The sequence below is a fragment of the Fukomys damarensis genome, unplaced genomic scaffold (genome assembly GCF_012274545.1).
Source record: "Fukomys damarensis isolate Sample0158 unplaced genomic scaffold, DMR_v1.0_HiC HiC_scaffold_34, whole genome shotgun sequence".
Classification (NCBI taxonomy): domain Eukaryota; kingdom Metazoa; phylum Chordata; class Mammalia; order Rodentia; family Bathyergidae; genus Fukomys; species Fukomys damarensis.
In genome coordinates this window covers 232,805-255,674 of record NW_022900946.1, presented here as the reverse complement: position 1 = coordinate 255,674, position 22,870 = coordinate 232,805, and the positions used below count along the sequence as shown (strand labels likewise).

The window sequence follows — 22,870 nt, the reverse complement described above, 5'->3', positions numbered from 1 at the left end:
ATAGACCCAGAGGAGGGTTTTCCAAAGAAGGAAGCCAAAATGGAAGGAGCTACTCCGGCATCAATAAGCAGTTAAATTGGCTCAGCATGACATCCAAGTTTACCCATTTCTCCTCAGAGGAGAGGGCAATGTCTGTGGACGGGGCATGCAGGTTCCTCTGGGCCTCTCCAGTCATCAGAGCAGGAAGGGAGGGTTCAGGCTGGCCTGGCCCCTCTCTGCAAGTGGGGCCAGTCAGATCTCCAGTGCCACGCATCAAGCATGTTAACTGCCTTGTGTGGAGCGGGGCCCAGGAGGAAGCTTGGTGTAATCTGGTGCCTATTATTCAGTCTTTTTTTTTTTTTTTTTTTTTTTTTAAAAAAGAACTCAGGACCTTGCACTTGCGAGGCAGGTGGTGGCACCACTGAGCTCAACCCCTGGCCCTCTGGTATTCAGTTTTCTTGCACTCAAAACAGAAACTCTTTCCTCAGTTGTGCCTGGGTTTTTCCTTAGATGACCTGGGTGGGCTTAAAGCATTACCAATTGTGACAGCTATAATCTTAGCCTCTCTTCTTTGTCTCTCTTTTGGGTTCTGATTGTTGGACACAGAAAAAGCTGTGTCCAGCACTGGGCTGTGGGTGTCTTGTGGCCCTATTTGAAATTTATGTTGAACATTTGGGGCTAATTGACGGATGAAATGTTGTCCCGTTAGTGTTCTCCCTCCCTGGAAGATGGATATATATTAGTACACTTGTGGAAGGCCTCTGCTCATCAGTTATGAAACAAAGCTGGAATTTTCCTCTGCACCCTGTAAGATCCCACTCACTTTATTATAACCAACAGACTTTAATGTACCTTTTCATCCCCATGGTAAGAGCAGCTACCATACTAGTCCATCCTGAGTATTAGAGTCTCAGTTTGGCTCTGTTGAGGGGAGAATAGGCTCTCCAGGGTGGTTTCCTTCCCTTTTCAAGGAATATTGCTCATCTACATAGTTTCTATCTCTTGTAGGATTGTTTTTCATATGGGATACAATAAGTGGCCAAGATGTATTGGACATCTCACCATGATAAATCAAAACCAAGCAGCTGGGTGTGGTGGCACATGCCTGTAATCCCAGCACTTAGGAGACTGAGGCAGGAGATCTCCAGGGTGGTTTCCTTCCCTTTTCAAGGAATATTGCTCATCTACATAGTTTCTATCTCTTGTAGGATTGTTTTTCATATGGGATACAATAAGTGGCCAAGATGTATTGGACATCTCACCATGATAAATCAAAACCAAGCAGCTGGGTGTGGTGGCACATGCCTGTAATCCCAGCACTTAGGAGACTGAGGCAGGAGAATCATTGTGAAAGGCTGGGGATTTAGCTCAGTGGTTCTGTCGCTTGCCTCGCAGAGCACGGACCCGGGTTGATCCCTGGTAGATCACAAAAGATAAAGGTACAAGCCGTGTGTGGGAAGTGACAGTGTGGGGCTACGGTGGAAAGCAAAGTCTTCATGGCAGCGATGTACGTTTTATGCTGTCTGAATAGTGAGGAAACCCAAGAGAACTTCTGCATCCAGGTCAGGTCTAGGCTATCCTACTGAAAACCTGCAGAACTTTGGGAACTTTCCTGCGCATGTGCCTGGGCTCTCCTAGTTATTCTTCCGCAGCCAACTTCCGTCACCCCTAGTCTCCTATCTCCGTAGTGTGGTCCTTTCAGCGATATTAGTTCTTCTAATACATAAATGCTACTTACTTTCTTTCATTTGTGTCCTCTGCAATTACTTTCATTAGTGCTCTGTAGTTTTCAGAGTAGAGATCTTTCACTTCCTTGGTTAAATTTATTCCCAGGGCCTAGGTATTGTCATACAGATCAGAGACCCACATTGCCCTGAGAGACAAGTGAGTGTCTCAGGACGGGATCATTCAGATCATCTTTTTCCTCAGTGATCACTCTAAACACCATAGCTCCTGAACACTGCCTTTCGCAGAGAGTCATAAAAGCCTGAAGAAGGGCATTTCACTCCATGTGCATGTTTTAGGCAGAAATGCTGTAACTAGAGAATAGTCTCATAAAGTACCATCTCTCACCGTACCAATTCCCCCTTTCCAGTTTTTATGCCCTTTATTTTTTACCCTCGCCTAATTATTCTGGCAAAGGCTTCCTGAACTATGTTGAATAAGGGAGCTGAAAGTGGGCCTCTTTATCTTGTTTCCAATTTTAGAGGAAATGATTTCAGCTTTTTCCATTCTATACGATACAGACTGTCAGCTTGTCAGATTTTCCATTTTTTGTTTGTTGTGATCTTACTGTGTTGGCCTATTTGTTTGTTTTTTGAGACAGGGTCTTGCTATGTAGTTTAGGATGGCCTTGAACTCATATTTCCAAAAAAAGTGGCTCACCAGCTAAATGTTACCAAATTCAGATTGCTTGCCTCCCCTTCCGGAGTGAGATTCCAGGTTCTCCTCATCTCAAACAAAGGTTTAGAGGAAATAAGCACAATGCAGTGGTTTATTCAGAAAGTTTATTAAAAAAAGCAACAGTGAAGAGTGGGGGAGCAAGTGACTGTAGAGCAAGCGTGGGCTGAATAAAGAGAAAAAGAGGGTAAAAGCAGAAATAAAGGAGAGGCTGGGGATTTAGCTCAGTGGTTCTGTCGCTTGCCTCGCAGAGCACGGACCCGGGTTGATCCCTGGTAGATCACAAAAGATAAAGGTACAAGCCGTGTGTGGGAAGTGACAGTGTGGGGCTACGGTGGAAAGCAAAGTCTTCATGGCAGCGATGTACGTTTTATGCTGTCTGAATAGTGAGGAAACCCAAGAGAACTTCTGCATCCAGGTCAGGTCTAGGCTATCCTACTGAAAACCTGCAGAACTTTGGGAACTTTCCTGCGCATGTGCCTGGGCTCTCCTAGTTATTCTTCCGCAGCCAACTTCCGTCACCCCTAGTCTCCTATCTCCGTAGTGTGGTCCTTTCAGCGATATTAGTTCTTCTAATACATAAATGCTACTTACTTTCTTTCATTTGTGTCCTCTGCAATTACTTTCATTAGTGCTCTGTAGTTTTCAGAGTAGAGATCTTTCACTTCCTTGGTTAAATTTATTCCCAGGGCCTCAGTTTTTGCTATTGTGAGTGGAATTGTTTTCATCATTTCTTTTTCAGGTATTTTACTGTTAACATATAGAAACACTGCTAAAAAAAACATGATTTTTAAATGTTGATTTTTGTCTCCTACAGTCTCATTGAATTAATTTATTTGTTTTAATAGTTTCTGTGGAGTCGTTAGGTTTTTCTGTGTAGAAGATTATGTCATCTGCAGAAGGGAAAGTTTGACTTCCCCCTTTCCAGTTTTTATGCCCTTTATTTTTTACCCTCGCCTAATTATTCTGGCAAAGGCTTCCTGAACTATGTTAAATAAGGGAGCTGAAAGTGGGCCTCTTTATCTTGTTTCCAATTTTAGAGGAAATGATTTCAGCTTTTTCCATTCTATACGATACAGACTGTCAGCTTGTCAGATTTTCCATTTTTTGTTTGTTGTGATCTTACTGTGTTGGCCTATTTGTTTGTTTTTTGAGACAGGGTCTTGCTATGTAGTTTAGGATGGCCTTGAACTCACTGTGTAGTTCAGGCTGGCCTTGAACTTGAGGCAATCCCGCCTCAGCCACCTGAACACTGGGATTATAGGCATATGCCACCATGCCTAGCCTAAGTGGTTATTTTTGTTGTTGTTGTTGTTGTTGTTGTTGTTTTGGTACCAAAAATCGAACTTGGGACCTTGCACTTATGAGGCTGGCAGTGGAACCACTGAACTAAATCCCCAGCTCTCTCTGTGGGTATCTTTTATATCTACTCTTTTGAGAACTTTTACATGAAGGGATGTTAAATTTTGCCAAATGCATTTTCTGCACCTACTGAAACCATCATGTAATTTTGGTCCTTCATTAAGGTAGTACAGTAGATCATCTTCGCTGATGTGTGTGTGTCACACACCTCTTATTCCTGGGATGAATCCTACCTGATCAGAGTGAATGATTTTTTTTTTTTTTTTTTGTACCGGGGATCAAACTCGGGCCCTTGTGCTTGCAAGTCAGGCGGCAGAACCACTGAGCCAAATCCCCGGCCTTGTGAATGACTTTTTTTGAGACAGGGTCTCACTATGTAGTTCAGTCTGGCTTTGAACTCACTGTGTAGCCCAGGCTGGCCTTGAACGCGTGGCGATCCTCCTGCTCCAGCATCCTGAGTGCTGAATGATGTGCCACTGTGCCCAGCTATCTTTTGAATGTGATGTTGAATTGGCTTGCTAGAATTTTTTTCAGAACTTTTGCATCGTTGTTGATGAGGCCTACCTGCCTTCCAACTTCCCTCATTTTTCTTTGTCTGGCTTCCCTAGCAGGGTGATACTGACCTTATATAATGAATTTGAAAGATTTCCCTCTTATTCAATTTCATGGACTATATATATATATACTTTTTTTTGTACTGGGGATTGAACTTGGGACCTTGCACTTGCAAGGCAGGCAGTGGAATCATGGAATAGTTGTAAAAGAATTAGTATTAATTTTTGTTTAATATTTGGCAAAATTTAGCAGTGAAGCAGGTAGTCTTTGGCTTTTGTTTGATGGGAAACCATTAGTGATTCAAGCTGGCTTGTTACTGGTTTGTTGTCCTGATTTTCCTTGTTTTTGCAGTGATAGGGATTGAATCCGTGGCCTTTGTGCTGAGATACATCTCCTGCTATATTTTACTTTTTTAATTTGAGACAAAGGTCTTGCTAAATCACTAAGTTGCCAGATTAGATTTGAATTTATGATCTTCCTGTCTTAGCCTCCTAGAGAGCTGGGATTACAGGTTTGCACTACTGCATTTGGCTTTAATCTTGGCAACTTGTATGTATCTGGGGATTTAACCATTTCCTTTAAAGTTTCAAATTTGTTGTTGTGTGGTTGTTCACAGTTTTCTTTTGTAATGTTTTGTATTTCTCTTGTATCGGTTTAATGTTTGCTTTTTCATCTCTGATTCTGAGTCTTCTCTCTTGTGTTTTATTAACTTGGCTAAAAACCTGTGGATTTTATCTGTTTTTTAAAAGATTGCTTTATTTATTGGCTTTTTGAGACAGGGCCTCACTATGTAGTTGAGACTGCCCTGGAACTCACTGTATACCCCAGGCTGGTCTCCAACTCACAGCGATCCTCCTGCCTCAGCCTCCTGAGTGCTGGGATTACAGGCATGCACCACCATGCCCGGCCTTGGTTATTTTCTTTACCTTTTGACCCTTTTCTCTTTACTGTTTGTGTATCTGCTATAGCTTTTGCTTTGCCATCACCACATAGTCTGTGTACGATATCTTACAATGGTAACACCCTAACTTCAGTTGTACCTTTTCCTTTGTGGTGTTGGGGCTGATAACTCCCTTAAACATTTCTTGTAAAGCAGGGGTAGTGGTCAAGATTTTGCTGGTCTGAGAAGGAGTCTACGTCTCTTTCATTTCTGAAGGACAACTTTGCCAGGTGTAGTATTCTTGGCCGTCAGCACCTTGAATACCTCATTCCATTGTCTTTGGGCCTGTAGATTTCTGCCGAGAAGTCAGCTGATGGTCCGGTGAACCCTCTCTTATTTGTGACTTGCATGTACCTAAGACCAACGCCATGTGGGTGATGCCAAGGCCTGTCACCAGCTGGAGCAGGAGCCAGCTTCCTTGGTCTTGGCTGTGGAGGACCAGCTGCCTATGAACCCAATCCTGAGGAACAACTTCCCTAGGCTCTGCCATTGTGGAACACGGTGCTCTGGGCAATCTGCTCAAAGCATCGTCCTTCACTTTTGCAGTTTTGAGGCTAAAAAGGGTGGCGTCCTGCTGGACTTGTCATGTCCTCAGGTCATCTATTCTTCTCTTCCTTCTCAGCAACCAAGTTCTCCTCTGCTCCATCTTTGCAGTTCACAACTTCACTGAAGCTTCCTTTCTGTCAAACTCACAACATTTTCAATTATTCTACTGGATCTCTGCTTTTGATTCTCAACATAGATCTGGATCAAAGCCCCCAACAGTAGCCATGCCACAACCTCAATATTATACTGCTTTGGACAGGCGTGGTGGCGCATGCCTGTAATCCCAGCACTCGGGAGGCTGAGGCAGGAGGATCGCTGTGAGTTCGAGACCAGCCTGGGCTACATAGTGAGTTCCAGGTCAGTCTCAACTACATAGTGAGACCCTGTCTCAAAAAACAAACAAACAAAAATATATTGTTCTGCTTTGAAATTTCTTTTGCTGCCCACCTAAAGGGTCCTGAACCACATGGTCAGGTATAGCCACAGCAACGATCCTGCTTCTCTGGCACCCATATCTGCTTTAGTTACTTTTGTCACTGCTGAGACAAAATACCTGACATCCGAAGTTAAAAGAGGAAAGGTTTACTTCAGCTCACAGTGTGTAGACGTTTCAGTCCATAATTGGCTGGCTGCAGGGCAGATTGGCCTGGCAGAGGGGCACTGCAGAGGAAAACAGCCCATGGCAAAGTGGAGCAGGTAGAAGGCAGTAAGCAGCAAGCAAGTGACGAGCAGCAGCCCTCTTTCTGTCCCTCACATCTTATTCAGAATACCTGTTCCTAGGGCAGGTAGAACTCACAGCCAGGGCAGGGCACTCTTAAACCTACCCAGAACTATGCCGAACTAATCAGAGGACTAATTTAGTAATCACACACCCTTGATCCTAGCCACCCCTCAGACACTCCAGATCCAGCTACCTCTGAAAAGCTCCACCTATGACTGTGTGAGGATTTGGGGGGACATCAAAACGAAAGCCATAACACCCACTCACTCCCGAAGAGAACAGATGCCCACAGTGGCTCTGGTTTCCAAGGTGGAAGTGTGCAACAGCTGCATGAGCCTTGGGCTGGGCTACAGTGTGGGCTGCTTCTCTGGGGTGAGCACAGTTGTAGGCCAGGAGGCTCCTGCAGAGGGCTCCGGGCCTAGGTCTGCAGTGACCTGCAGTGGGGCAGGGCAGGTGTGGTGGGAGTGGGCTGCTGTGCCCTCACTAACCTGTCCCACCTCGTGGGGGCTGGGGCGGGGAAGTCAGGGCCCCTTCCACTCTGAATGGCTGTCCATGCTTCTGTGTTCTGCAGTTTCTGCTGCTCTTTTGTAGACTTGGAACTCTCCTTTAGTTACTTTCACCAAAATGTATGAGGGGTGATTAGAAAATACAGTGAATGTTTAATTTAAAAGATTTATCAGCGTGAAAGACACATTCATATTAATTTCCCTCAAAACACTCACTGTCCCGTTAAACACACTTATCCTATCAGTTTTGCCACTCCCGAAGCAGTTGTGAATGATCTCTTTGTGATTGTCTCTATGAGGTACGGTTCAAAATGTGAAGGCGTGGTAAAAAATGTGGTAATTGCTGCTGCCAAATGCCATTCAACAGAAAGGTAGGCTCCTGAAAATATCACGGCTTGTCCTCAGCCACCTTATTCACTAGGTGGGTACCGTATGACTTCCGGTTCGTCCCTAAGGTAAAAATGACCACGAAAGGTCGATATCTCACATCGATTCGGGACACTGAGGCAGCCAGGACAGTGCAGCTAGACATTCATGAGGACTTTGAGGGAGATTAATGGCAATGTGTCTTTTACTATAATATATTCAAAAAATAGGCATTCACCATAATTTTTGATCCTTCCTCATATTTGGTGGTTTGTCGTTTTGGCTGTCTTTGTGGGGTGGCTGAATACTGAGGGCTTCTAGTCAAGCCATCTTGCTGATTCCAGGAAATCTGTTTTGAGTTAGCTGAGAACAGCACAGGTGGATTCTTGTTTAGCTTTTATTCTCATTGTCCAGCTGAGAGCTGACATGCAGTGAGTACACAGCAAGTCTTCAATTACTTTTCACTCTGTCTCCTCTTCCCTAGGGTGTCCTCAGCGGGAGAGTGACATTGCCTTCTTGATTGATGGCTCTGGCAGCATCCACTCAATTGACTTTCAGAAGATGAAGGAGTTTGTCTCAACCGTGATGGAACAATTTGAAAAGTCTAAAACCTTGGTGAGGGCCAATGGGGAAGTTAGGGAGTAGCCTCTGTGAGGCTGACAAATGCATGGCAACCAGCCTCCGCTCCCCCCACTCCCCGCAAGTACAGACACTGCCACTTCAGTGACTGTTGCGTTACTTCCCGGTTCTCTGCTCTGTTTGGATGCAGCCTCAACTGCCTCTCAGCCCTGGTAAAGCAGGCAGCGCTGACTGACAGGCAGGGTTGGCACAGGAGACGAAACCCCCATGTCTTCTCTCGCTGAGTTCTAGTATTGAGAAGAATTTGGGAGCTGTGGAGAAGGAACACGGAAATTGGAGTGTTTCGAGGTTTATGGAGGGCTGGCTGGTGAGGAGGGGCACCTTCTCCAGGCTAATGCCAGGTGCCTCGTTCCCAGTTCTCTTTGATGCAGTATTCAGATGTGTTCCGGACTCATTTCACCTTCAGTGATTTCAAGAAAAACCCTAACCCAAGATCTCTGGTAATCCCAGTAAGACAGCTGCATGGGCTGACACACACTGCCACAGGAATCCGCAAAGTCATGTAAGTCCTCTCCTCTTTGCTCAGGATGGACGGAGGAGGAGCACGAGGGCAGGTGTTCAGACCGGGCTGGGTGAAGGAGGAACTGTGTGTCTTGTGAACATGAAAAAACAATTCGGGAGTAGAAGGGGAAGTAAAAGGGCATGAGGGAAGGGGCTAGGAAGGAGGTTGAGTCTAGGTCACCAAAGGCAGTTTTATGGCAGTGCGAGTAGACGGATGGCTCTAAGATGGGAGGAGATAATTTCACAGCGTATTTATCAGGTGAAGGTGAGCTGGGAGACAGAGCAGAAAGATGAGCCGGAGAGGTATTGTGGTATATTCTAGGAGAGAGTCAAGGAAAGCCCAATTGAATCCATTTCTTGTTTTAGAATTGCTAAACTTAAAAGTCGTAGTATTCAGTTTAAGATACCAAACTATGCAAATACACGTGAAGTCCACGAAAGCTTGCTTTGTCTCCGCCCTTCTCCCCTGCTGCCTTTCCATTTCTCCGGGCGCCTCGTCTCATGCTAAGTCTCGGCCCAGCCGTGCTGTGTCTGTGACTGCTGACATTCCCTCCCTCGCTTTCACCACATCTCTGTCTACTTACATTTGACAGCAGAGAACTGTTTCAGAATGCCAGTGGATCCCGAGAGAATGCTGTGAAGATCCTAGTTGTCATCACAGATGGACAGAAATATGGCGATTCTTTGAAGTACGAGGATGTCATCCCGGAGGCAAACAGACAGGGCCTCATTCGCTATGTCATTGGGGTAGGCCATGTGACTCTTGGGGCTGATGCTTCTGTGGAGAGTTTATACTTGGGTACACCCATCTGCAATTTTTGAATACTGGTAAAATCAAAGTGAGGCCAGGGTTCCTGCTCCCCCCCACACCCATATCACTTAGCTGATGTCACAATAACGCTACACAGTGAATCATTCCAAAACTCGGGGACTTGAAATAACAAGGAAAGCTGGGCCCAGTGGTGCACACCTGTCATCCCCATGCTCTGTGCAGCTGAGCAGAAGAGTCACGAGTTCGTATCCAGCCCTGGCAACTTACTACTTAGTGAGATCCTGTTTCAAAACAAATAGAAAATTAGATGGGCTGGGCCTGCAGCTCAGTGAGAAGGCCCTTGGTTCAATTCTCAGTACCACATAAAAAAGTAAGTTTATAGGTCCACTGGATAGTTTTCCTGTCTCAGCTGAAGTCACGTTTGTAACCAGCTGCAGGCTTTTAGGGAACTGCTCATTTTCCCCAAGGTCCCACTTCTGAGGGTGGCCATGTATGTTTGTCTGCTGCACAGATGGCCTTGGCTGAAACAGATGGTGTGGCCTGGCTGTTCTGATTCCTGGGTGTCTTCTCTAGTGGGCTGGCCTGGGTGCACGCGTATGATGAAGGCAGAGGAATAACAGAGCAAGTGGAAATGTTGCAGGTGTCTTTTCAAGCCTCTGTGTCACATTTGATAACATTCATGGACCAAATCAAGATCCAAGAGTAGGAGAGCATAGCCAAGTTCTGGGGCAAGGGCTTGAATGTAGGAAGAGGTGAAGGGTTAGGATCATAAATATAAACGAACTACCACAGCACCTTGTGTGACACACAAAAAAGTACCATCATGACTCATAGCTTGGCATGTAAGAAACACCTCGTATACATAGAAAAGGCTCCCTTTCCGGGGTGCGGTCAGCTTGTACCAGGAGGCAGGGCAGAGCAAATGGGCCAAAGCCAAGTTTAAGTCCCCAGTGCTCTCTGCCCTGCACACCATATGCTGCTCGTGAGCCTTGTCTCTGGGGCTGTCTGGAATATTCTCTCATTTGTCCAATTACATTTCAGATTATTTGCCTAAGGAGATTGTTCCCAGGTAGTGTCTGATTTGTCCTTTATTCCTTGGTAACAGGTGGGAGACGCCTTCAACAGCGACAAAAGCCGCCAAGAACTTAATATCATTGCATCTGCACCACCTCGTGACCATGTGTTCCGAGTGAATAACTTTGAAGCTCTGAAGACCATTCAGAATCAGCTTCAGGAAAAGATCTTTGCCATTGAAGGCGAGTGAGGCATCAGTGTCTCCTGAGGCGCTCCAGACACTGAGCAGGCCCGCCTAAGCCTTGGTATTCGGAACCTCAGCCTCAGCTCTCTCCCAGTCACCGGGGCTTCACTTAGCCAATTCCTTTGGAATCAGAGAATCTAGACTTGGTCTCTCATTTTACAAGTCTTGGCCACAGGCTGATAAATTGAAGTATGGGGGAGTCAAATCCCACACAATATTTCTCCCAAAATGTGGATGTGTTGTTAGCATTTGTTTGCTTAGAATAGTGTCTGGTACACAGAAAGTGTTCAATAAATTAAAAAAATTATTATATATTCTACCAATGTGTGCATACTTCAGGAAAAAAACCCTGTGTAATTATTTGAATACTAAATTTATTGAGACATCATGAGATTAATACAAGTTATCTTTGGCCTCCACAATTATAAGAGGCTCTCAGAGTGGTGGCCGTGAGCTTTCAGACATTTATTGTTATGGTGAACTGCTGCTTGGGTGACCTTGGTCATTGAGATTGCCGCACATGCATTACAATTTCTTCTCTAAGGGCTGGCAGTGTAATGGTTTTTCTGTAGCATACAACACCCTGTAGGTCCCCCATATATAAAACTATTAAAATATTTTATACAAACGTTTTCCTGAAGTGTGTACACATTTTTTGGTGGACTTCTCATATATATATGCAGACTGAACACTGTGGACCGAACACTGGGCCTTTGAACTACATTTCCGGCCTTTTATTTTTTTGAGAAGGGTTTTTACTAAGTCTCAAACTTGTCTATGCTGGACTTGAATCTGCCTCAACCTCCAAGTAGGTGGGATTACAGGTGTCCACCACCATGCCTGGCTTCAATAAATGTTTACTGAAGGAAAGAATTTAGAAATTGGGGAATCTCACATACAGTCTGTGTTTATGTCTTCTCTCGAAAATGGAAAGATTGGACACCTTGAAGTTCACATTCTCAGTTGACAAAACCAAGCTGCCATCCCTTGAAGAGGGCATATACTTTCCAGTTCAACACAGCCCACCTGAGCCTCCCTTTCTGAGCTTCTCAGCTTTCTTTGATATTAGAAATGTCTCCTCCTCCAGGTACTCAGACCGGAAGCTCCAGCTCCTTTGAGCATGAAATGTCTCAGGAAGGCTTCAGCGCGGCCATCACCTCTGTAAGTGCTCTCCCACTGACGGGTGGATGTGGGGCCAGAGGAAGTCAAAGAAGAGGTGAAGGTGGGGGGGCTCTTTGTGACGGTTTCTGGTGGGGAGGGACCTCTTTGATGGGCAGCTGTGGTCCCTTCTCCTTATGACCCTGTTCAACCTCTTTTCCCAGAACGGCCCCTTACTGGGCTCTGTGGGCAGCTTTGACTGGGCCGGGGGAGCCTTTCTGCATACATCAAAGGGAAAAGTCACATTCATCAACACCACCAGAGTGGATTCAGACATGAATGATGCTTACCTGGGTAAGTGGAGAAAGGCCATGCTTCTCCAAGAAGAAGCAAGGGTGCAGTGTACTGAACTAGTGCAGATTCTGCTGGATCTATCTGTAGGACAGCTGTAAAGTCAGAAACTTCAATAGCCAGGTGTGGTACAATGCCTACAATCCCAGCACTTTGGGAGTCTGAAGCAGGAAGATCTCGAATAGCCCTGCCTGGGCCATTTAGCGACTCAGCGAAACCCTGTCTCAAAATGAAAAATAAAAAAGGACTGGGGATGTAGCCCAGTGGGAAGGCTTGGGTTTGGTGCCCAATACTGGGGCAAAATATGTTCACAGAGAGGAATGTAGCACAGGGCTCAGTTACCATAGCCCGCCATGCGCAGGGCTGCCCCGTTGCCCCTACCCAAGGCTGGGCCCACACGACAGCAAGGGCGGCGGGGCCTGGAGGGGAAGCACTTGCTCTCAGGTCGCCTTCTTCAGGTTATGCTGCTGCAGTCATCTCGAGGAGCAGGGTGCAGAGCCTGGCTCTGGGGGCGCCTCGGTATCAGCACACTGGCCTGGTGGTGATGTTCAGACAGAACGCGGGCACCTGGGAGACCAGCGCCAACATCCAGGGCAGCCAGGTGAGTGGAACGTGCGCAGGGTGGACCCGCAGGCCGGGAGGCTCGGGCTGACCTGTCCCGCTGTCACGCGGGGGCAGGGGGCGAGGGGCCTCAAGGAGACTCCGCGGTCGGCTCTGCAACAGCAAGCGAGAACGTTTGGTTTGTACCGAGCTCTCTATGATTCTACCTGTATCCAGAACTAGTATTCAACCAGTACATACGTTTTTCAACCAGTACGTAATTTAAAGAATGTTGCAGCAATTCCACATCTGTGATGGCTCTGTCCTTAACCCGGTTTCCTCCATCCAGGGACATGGGAGTGGACTGTGGTGCGCTACGTGAGGGAACAGTGGCACCGGGTCCCAGGTGTCCTAAGTGGGAGGAGCCAGTTCCAAAGGCTGCATCCCATAACAGGCTGTTCACATAACATTCTGGAAGAGCAAAATTACAGAAGGCAAATAGATTAGTGGTCACCAGGACTGGTGAGCTGGGGAAAGGCTGTGATGAGTAAGAGCGAATATTTTGGGAATGGATGAAACTTCTATAACTTGACTTCTATTACTTGGTGGTTAGATGACTTTATAGGTTGTGAAAACTCTAAAACTGTGTACTAAAAAGGCTGACTCTATATGTAAAGTTCACCCCAATAAACCTGACCTAAAAGTGGGCTGTCTGTTAGGCTCCCCTCATGCTGCTGTGAGTCGTGCTATGATGTCCTCCGTACATTTCCTTCCTAGAACTTAGCCAGGTTGAAAACTGCCACATTTCTGTGTCTGCTACCCAGCCGTGTGCAAATAACAAACCTTGTTTGCTGAACGAATCGATGGATAATTAAATGGAGAAATCCCATGGCTGAATTCTACATATTGACATTGGCCATAGTTTTAAAAATTTTATACTGAGGAGTGGGTGAAGGGAAAGCAGGGGAATGGGGAAAAAATGAGAACCAAGACCTGTCATGTAAAGGTGCAAGGTCCCAGTGATGAATGTAACTGTACTGTGTACTTAATAAGTACCAATAAACTCAATAAAAATTTTTGTAATGATAGGTAGACCTTATTTCTCAATATCACACAAAAATTCCCCAGTGGTCGTCGTTGTTTTTAATCCAGCCAGTCGGTGCTTTATTAGTTAGACTGCCAACTTCAACCCTCCCCAAGACTTGCACTATACTGAAAGGGTATGCTGTCTGCTCTTGTAGGTTTTTCTGTTAGAGTGAGTCCAAGCCCACTGCCCCCTGACTCTATAATGTGCTCCTCTAGTTGGCAGCACATTCAAATAAGAATCTAAAATGAATCATCTAAAAATCACATCCTCTCCAAAACATTTTCCTCTGCGGCATGACGTCCTCTTCATGGAAAGAGCACCCCTGTGCCCCGCCTTGGGTGGGAAGGTGCGTGAGACTCTGGCCGTCTCTTTCAGATCGGCTCCTACTTTGGAGCCTCCCTCGGCTCCGTGGACGTGAACAATGACGGCAGCACTGACCTGGTCCTCATTGGGGCCCCCCATTACTACGAGTCCACACGAGGGGGCCAGGTGTCTGTGTGTCCCCTGCCCAAAGGGGTGAGTGCTGGTGGGACCTTGGCTGGGGTTCGGGTGTGGGTGGAAGGTTTGTGTACTTTGGGGCCCGACACTGTTTCTGTTTAACAGAGGGCTCGGTGGCGATGTGACGCTCTTCTCCGTGGGGAGCAGGGCCATCCCTGGGGCCGCTTTGGGGCAGCCCTGACAGTGCTGGGGGACGTGAATGGGGACAAGCTGACAGACGTGGCCATCGGGGCCCCTGGAGAGCAGGAAAACCGGGGTGCTGTCTACCTGTTTCATGGGGTGTCGGTAGTCAGCATCAGCCCCTCACACAGCCAGGTAAGGCCTGGTCACTGTCCTTGTCACAGTGGCAACCTCTTTGCTGATCTGTCCCCTCCAACTTCAACAGTCCTTCAGCTGCCACGTCATGCTCCCAGTTTCCCTTTCAGAATCTTCGAAAATGACCCTCTTCACAGAAACCCCAAGGCTCTCCATTCTAGAGTGACTCTTCCCGTAACGGGGGTGGGGGTGGTTAACTTTCCAGGTCTACCGCTCCAGCGCCAGCCATGTCCTCTTCCATCACGGCTGAGGTCGGCCAGGCTTCTCCTCTCAGGTCTCTGAGTCTTTTAGCCTCATTTTCTTTCTGCTTAAAAATTTACTGTGGTAAGAGCTCTTACCACGAGATCTGCCCTCTCGACAGATTTTGAATGTATGGTACAGTGTTGCTGTCAGTTTTTACAATGCGGCACATCTCCAGTGCCTCTTCATCTGGTGGATCAGAAATTTCATTTCCCCAGCCTCCAGTGCCTGGCACCCACTGTTGTATGTTTGCTTCTGTGATTTTATCTGTTTTAGATGATGCTCATAAATGCAACTGTCTGTCCTGTGTCTAGCTTATTTCATTGAGAATAATGTCTTCCGGCTTTGTTGCTGTTGTCACAAATGACAAAATTCCCTTCTCTTTACAGGCTGAATTGTATTGATTGTGTCTTTTGAAAACATTTTAGCAATATTTTGTAAGTTTTAGTGTTCAAATCTTTTAATTCCTTCGTTAAATTTAAGTTTTGTTCTAAATACTTTATCAATTTTTATGCTATTATAAAAGGAGCTTGCTTTTCAGACTTCACTTTTAGATATCACATTACTGGCGTATAGTCAACAGATTTTTTTAATTTGAAATTTTAATTGTGACATAATAATTGTATATAGCTATAGGTACAGTGTGATCTTTATTAGTACCTGTTGGTGGTACATGATGAATACATCCATTGTGTATAGTTGGTACTTGTGTAAGACACATCTTAATTCTTTTTACATCCCCTTCCTGTCCACCTTCCAACTCCCAACATTTCTTGGTTTCCTTCTCTTTTGCAAAAGATCTATTCCCTTATTTCCTTTTATATATTTTTTATTTTGCTCTTTGATTTATTTATGCTTTGGGTTTCTCATACATGAGAAACCAAGAATATTTAAGCTCAGGTGTCTGATATATTTCACCTAATATTATGGATTAGAGTTGCACCCATTTCCCTACAAATGACATACATTTGTCCTTCTTTCTATCATAATAGTTTTGCATTGTGTATAAATGCTACATTTTTATTTTATTTTATTTTTTGGTACCAGGGATCAAACTCGGGACCTTGTGCTTGTGAGGCAGGTGGTGGAACCACTGAGCTAAATCCCCAGCATTTTCTTTATCTATTCATCTGTTGATGGACACGTAGGCTGCATCTATGATTTAGCTGTTATAAATTGTGCTGCTGTTAACACAAGTATGCATGCATTACTGCAATATGATGTCTTTAACTCTTGCAGGAAGAAGGGGGATCGTTTGGTCAAATGGAATTTCTAGTTTTAGTTCTACTGGTGCCCCTTGGATCTGCTTTAGGAGAGTTGGGAGTCTTTGAGGACATTTTGTTGCGTGCTTTTTCCTTTTTTTTTTGGCGCTGAGAATTGAGGTCAGATAGACTGAAGAGGGTTTGTAGCTGGTATGAGGATCTTTTGAATTAGGTTTTGTTTTCCAGTGACGTATTCTTGGCTTTATTTTTCCAGAGACATTGTTTACCACTTCAACCTATTCAATTTAATTGGCTGGAGCCTGTCTCCCTTCGCTGCGTCCCTCAGGGAAACAGGCAGGTGCACTGGCTGATCAGGGCAGGCTGGGGTCTCGAGGAGGAGATGCTGACCTAGCCGTTGAGGGGAGTCCTGGCCTCAGAGTGGCTTCTGAGGGAGCTGAGCCGTGATACTTTGATACACACACACACTAGAGGTGTCGCAAGTACACTGTCATCTCAGACACTTAACATTTTAGAGAGTGGGTACATTTAAAATTTCTTCCTTTAGCAATTTCAAATATGCACTCTAGTACTATTAAACGTAGTTACTGTGCTATGTAACATATCCCCCCAGATTATTTCTTCTAACTGAAGCTGTGCCCTTTGAACAGCTTCTCCCCATTCTTCCGATCTCCCTTCCTCAAGCATCCAGTAATCACTATTCTATGTTTCACATCTCTAAGTTCAACTCTTGCAAGGTTTCACATGGAAGTAAGGTCATGTAATATTTTTCTTTCTTTGTGGTTTGCTTCACTTAGTACAACGTTCTCTAGGTTCGTACCTGTTATCATAAATGACAGGATTGCTTTCATTTTGGAATGAGTAGTATTTGATTGTGTTTATATACTCAACATTTTCTTTATCCATTTACCTGTTGATGCACCGTTGGTTTGATTCCATGTCTTGGCATTTTAAATAATGCTGCAGTGAATATCGGGAGTGCAGATGATGTCTTTTCAACTTACTGATTTCATCTCCTTTGGAAACACACACACACACACACACACACACACACACACACATGCACACTGATCAAAACATAGAGTGAGTGCTTCAGTTAAAAACATTTATTACAGTAAAAGATACATTATCATTAATCTACCTCAAGTGACTCTCTCTGCTTTGAACAGGCTTCTCCTATGTTTCTTGTCACTTTCTGGAGCAGTTCTGAAAGTCCTCTTTCTCTTCTTTCTTTCTTTCTCTTTTTCCCTCATTCTTTCTTTCTTTTTTTGGAGACATATGTAGTCTAGGCTGGCCTTGAACTCACTATGTAAGCCAGGGTGGCCTTGAGTTCATGGTAATCCTCCTGCCTCAGCCTCCAGAGTGCTGGGATTATAGCTGTGCACCTCCATGCCTGACTGGGAAAGTCCTTTTTGAGGTGTGATAAAAAATGTAGTGAATGCTGCTGTTGAGTGCCATCCAGTGGAAAAGCAAGTTGTATCTTACTAGATCTGGCACCATGTGACTTCTGGTTCTTTTTTAAAATCAAAATGACCACGAGAGGTGAACATTTTTTTGTTAGTTTTTTGAGACAGGGTCTCACTATATAGTTGAGACGGACCTGGAACTCACTATGTAGCCCAGGCTGGTCTTGAACTCACAGTGATCCTCCTGCCTCAGCCTCCCAAGTGTTGGGATTACAGGCGTGCACCACTAAGCCCGGTTTAAATATTTAAAGGACAATCTTTTTTTTGGCACCAGGGATCAAACTTGGGTCCTTGTGCTTGTGAAGCAGGCAGCAGAACCAGTGAGCTAAGTCCCCGGCCCTTAACATTTTGACTTGATGTAGGACCTTGAGGCACAACTAAGGACACCCAATAAAGACTTCTAGAACTGCTTCAAAAAGTAGCAAGAAGGTGGGATCAGTGCATTCCCACTGAGGGGTGGTGATTTTGAGGTAGATTCTTGTAATGTGTTTTTGATTATAATAAATTAAAAAATTTGAACATTCCCTGTATTTTTATTGTACCTTGTATGTTCCCACAGCCATGAGTTGTGTACACAAGCTCATAAGTGAAATTGCTGGGTCATGTGGTAATTTTATTTCTATGTGTTTTAGGAACTCCACATTGTTTTGCATAATTACTGCGGTAATGGGCATTCCTACCAATAGTGTGTAAGGGCTCCCTTTTCTCTATAACCTCACAGTTATTTGTTACCTTTATCTTTTTGATAATGGCCGTTTTATGAGGAGTGAAATGATGTCTTATTGTGGGTTTTATTTTCTTTTCCCTGGTGATTACTTATATTCAGCAGTTTTTTGTGTACCTGTTGGTCATTTATATCTCTTTTTGAGGAATTTCTGCTCAGAAATTTGGATATCCTTAGACTGTCCCCCATAGGGCCCTGTCCTAGCAGCTTGACCCCAACCTGGCAGTCAGTGTTGGAGTGGAACCTTTAAGAGGATGAGCACCTTGGAAGGTATTAGGTTGTGGGGGGCCATCTCAGGCAAGGATGGACTCTTGTCTGGAGGACTGGATTAGTTCCCACAATAATGGTTATATGAGAATTGCTTTCCTTCTGGCTTCGTGTTTCTCTCCTCACTTACACCCCTGCCATTCTGCCAACTGCCCCGTTGTGATGCAACATGAAAGCCCTCACCAAGCAGATGTTTGCACCATCCTCTTAGATCTCCAAAACTGTGAGCTAAATAAACCTATTTCTGCATAAATTATCCAGTCTCAAGTATTTTGTTATAGCCACAAAACAGATTGGGACAGGTCTTTTGCCTGTTTTTAAATTGGCTGGTTTTCTTGCTATTGAGTTGTTGGATTTTTATATATTTTGGATAGGAATTCTTTGCCAAATGTGTAATTTACAAATAACTCTCATTCTTTAGGTTGTCTCTTCATTTTGTTGATTGTTTCCTTTCTTTGCAAAAGGTTTTGTGTTTGCAATCCTGATTGTTTGGGACTATAATAAAAAATCATTGCCCAGACTAATATGCTTACTTCTATGTTTTCTTCTAGTACTTTTATAGTTACAGGTCTTATATTTACATATTTAATCCATTTTGAGTTGATTTTTGCACATGGTATAAAGGTCTAATTTCATTCTTTTGCATATGGATGTATAGTTTTTCCAACACCATTGAAGAGACTGCTCTTTTCCCCCTTGTGTATTCTTTTTTTTTTCCTTGTTGAGTTTATTGGTACATTTTAGGTATACAGTACAGTTACATTCATCATTGGGATCTTGTACCTTTACATGACAGGTCTTGGTTCTCATTTTTTTCCCCTTACCCCTGCCCTCCCTATTTACAAAAACTTTATTTCCATTTTTTCATTTTCTCATATTTTTTTCTCTTATTTCCTTTCCCTTACCCACCCCATTTCCCCTACACCTTTAGCCCTTTTCTTCCTATTTCACATTGTCAATTATACCATTAGGACCTTATTTACAGTTATAGTTGTTCTTGATACCTTTGTCAAAAATTGCTTAATTGAGCTGGATGCAGTAATCTCAGCCACTTAGGAAGCTGAGACCAGAGGATCACAAAGGCCAGATTGGGCAATTTAGCAAGACCCTGTCTCAAAATAAAAATTAAAAGAGGTTGGACATGTAGCTCAGTGGTAGGCACTTGCCTAACTTGTGTGAACCCCTGGGTTCAAGCCCTAATATTGAAAAAAAAAAAGGAGATCAGGCAGGAGATCAGAAGTTTGAGACCAGTATGGGCAATTTAATGACTCTGTTTCAAAGTTTAAAAATAAAATGTGTTGTGGGGCCTGGGGACATAGTTCAGTGTGAAGGCCATGGGTTCTATCCCCAGTACTGAAAGAAAGATCATTTGACTGTAAATGTTTGAGTTTATTTCTGGATTTTCTATCTTATCTCATGTTGGCCTGTTTTTATGCCAATGCCATGCTGTTTTGATTATAATTGCTTTATAATGGTTTAAAATCAAGGAGTGTGATACTGTCAGATCCTTTGCTTTAAGATTGTTTTGTGCCTCTATTGAGAGGATCATGTGGTTTTTGTCCTTGACTTTGTTAATATAATGTATTACATTTATTGATTTACGTATGTAGAACCATCCTTGCATCCCTGGAATAAATCCGACCTGGTCAGGATGTATGATCTTCTTGATAATCCTCTGTATTCTGTTTGCTAGTATCTTATTAAGGATTTTTGCATCTATATTCATTAAGGAGATTGGCCTGTAGTTCTCTTTTTTAGTTGCATCTTTCCCTGGTTTGGGAATCAAAGTGATACTTGCTTTCAGGAATGAATTTGGAAGTTTTGCTTCCCTTTCGATTTCATTGAAAAGTTTGAAGAGTAATGGCAGTAGTTCTTCTCTAAATGTCTTGTAAAATTCAGCAGTGAATCCATCAGGACCCAGGCTTTTCTTTGTTGGTAAGTTTTTAATTACATTTTAAATTTCACTAATTGTAATTGGGGTGTTTAAAATGTTTTTATCTTCTTTGTTCAACTTTGGTAATTCATAAGTATCTAGAAATCTGTCCATTTCTTCTGTGTTTTCCATTTTATTAGAGCACAGGTTCTCATAGTAGTTAGTAATGATCCTCTGGATTTCTGTTGGATCTGTTGTGGCTTCACCTTTTTCATTTCTGATTGCATGGATCTGAGCCTTTTCTTTCCTTTTTCTGATAAGGTTTGTTAAGGGTTTATCCATAGCTCTGCCGGGTATCTTTCCAAAAGAATTAAAAGAACCATATCACAGTGACATATGCGCACTCATGTTTATAGCAGCACAGTTTGTAATAGCTAAAACTTGGAAACAGCCCATTTGCCCATCAGTTGGAAACTGGATAAAGAAAATGTGGTTTTTCTATAAAATGTAATACTACTCAGCCATAAAGAATGAGATATTAAAGTCATTCATAGGAAAATGGATACATTTTGAGGATATACTCCTAAGTGAAATAAATAAGTCATACATGTATAAATACTGAATAGTTTCTCTGGTGTGAAAAACTATAATAGTACTCAAGATCCTAACAGGATAATTAACAATGTGAAGTAGGAAGAAAAGGGCTAAAGGTGTACGGAAGGTGGGAAGGGTAGGGGAAGGGGAATAAGAGAAAAGAAAAAAATGTGAGAAAATGAAAAAATGGAAATAAAGTGTTTGTAAATGGGAAGAGGAGGAGGGGATGAAGGGAGGGTAAGGACAAGAGGAAAAAATGAGAACCAAGACCTGTCATGTAAAGGTACAAGATCCCAGTAACGAATGTAACTGTACCATATACCTAGAAGGTACCAATAAACTAAAAAAAAAAAAAAAAAGACTATTGTGGCTATTCAGGCTCTTTTGTGGCTCCATATGAATTTAAGGGTTTTTCTATTCCTGTGAAAAATGACATTGGAATTTGAGAGGGATTGCATTGAATCTGTAGTATTTTGAGTAGTATGGAAATTTTCATAACGTAATTTTTGTTTCTATTGTAAGTAGGATTGTTTAATTTCTAATAAATAGTTCATTTAAAACAATTTCATTTCTAAGAGTTCATTGTTAGTACACAGAAATGCTATCGACTTACTTTTGTATGTTGATTTTGTATCTCTGATTGTACTGCATTTGTCAATTAGTTGAATCTTGAAGTTTGTTTTTTTTTCCCCTGAGATGGGGTCTTGCTATGTAATTCAGGCTAGTCTCAAACTCACTATGTAGCCCAGACTGGCTTCCTGGGAGAATCCTCCTGTTTCAGCCTCCTGAGTGCTGGGATTATTGGTGTGTGCCATCATGCCCCCGGCTGAAACTTTAAAGTTTGCTAAGATCCCATTCACAGCAAGCAGAGACAGTTTCACCTTTCCCTTTCATATGAGAATCCTTTTTACTTTCTTTCTCTTTCCTAATTGCTCTAGCTAGGACATCCAGTACTGTGTTGGAAAGAAGTGATGAATATGCATCCTTGTCTTATTCCTCATCTAGGAGGAAAATTAACCATTTAAAATTATATTGGCTATGCGTTTCTCACATATGGCCATTTTTGTGTTGAGGCACATTCATTCTATATCTAATATGTTGAGAGTTTTTTTAAATCATGAAGAGGTGTTGAATTTTGTCAAATTCATTTTCTGCATCTTTTGAGATGAGAATATAATTTCTGTCCTTCATTTTGTTGGTGTCGCATTCTTTGATTGCATGTGTTTAACCATCTGTGCATCTCAAGGATTTATGTACCTGACTGTGGTAAGTGATTCTTTTAATCACTTCAATTTAGCTTGCTAATATTTTGTTGAAAAGTTTTGCATTTGTTTTATTCATGAGTATTGGCTTATAATTTTCACTTCATCTGGCTTTGGTAGCAGGTTGATGACAGACTTGTAAAATGAGTTTGGAAGTATTCTCTCTCCTTTGATTCTTTTCAAAGAGTTTGAAAATACTTAGTACTAGTTTTTCTTCAGGTGTTTGGTAGAACGTAGCAGTCCGGTATCGTCCATTTGAGGAGACAGCCACCTCCAAGAACTGCACTGTTTGATCTAGTCTGAAATTCTGGACAGGCTGGCTGGTAGCAACCTCAGACAGGCAGATGTTGCTGTCAGACTCTTTAGTTGGTTTCTGTGTTAGTTACTTTTCTCTCCTTACTGAGACAAGATACCCAACACCCAAAGTTAAAGGGGAAAGGGTTTATTTAGTTTACAGTTTGTAGAGGTTTCAGTCCATAATTGGTGGGCTCCAAGGCAGGTTGGCAGAGGAGCAACAGTTCATGGTGATGGAAAGCAAAAAGCAACAAGAGGCCTTAACAGCATCTTTCTGCCCCTTTTATCTCATCCAGGCCCTGGGGATTAGGACGGTGCCAAGCCAAATATTCATGTGGTTTAATAATGACACGACCTTAATCCTAGCACCGCACACTATAAATTCAGCACCTTATGAATGACTGAGGCTTTGGGGAAACAGCTAGACACCAGCCATCCCAGTTGGGTTGGATGGCTTCCTGTGCTCTGGGGTTGAATGGTTCTTCTGGCTCTGTGC

The 22,870-nt window shown here is 43.5% G+C and overlaps 1 protein-coding gene across 1 annotated transcript in view; it reads left to right on the top strand.

The window, feature by feature from the left end:
* The window catches only part of Itgam (integrin subunit alpha M), a 95,380-nt gene that overhangs the window by 20,268 nt on the left and 52,242 nt on the right, over positions 1–22,870 (top strand). The window contains 9 exon segments of the mRNA XM_033758718.1: positions 7,860–7,990; positions 8,371–8,516; positions 9,109–9,262; positions 10,393–10,543; positions 11,633–11,706; positions 11,868–11,997; positions 12,453–12,595; positions 13,997–14,137; positions 14,225–14,434. Coding sequence (XP_033614609.1) covers positions 7,860–7,990; positions 8,371–8,516; positions 9,109–9,262; positions 10,393–10,543; positions 11,633–11,706; positions 11,868–11,997; positions 12,453–12,595; positions 13,997–14,137; positions 14,225–14,434 — 1,280 coding nt within the window.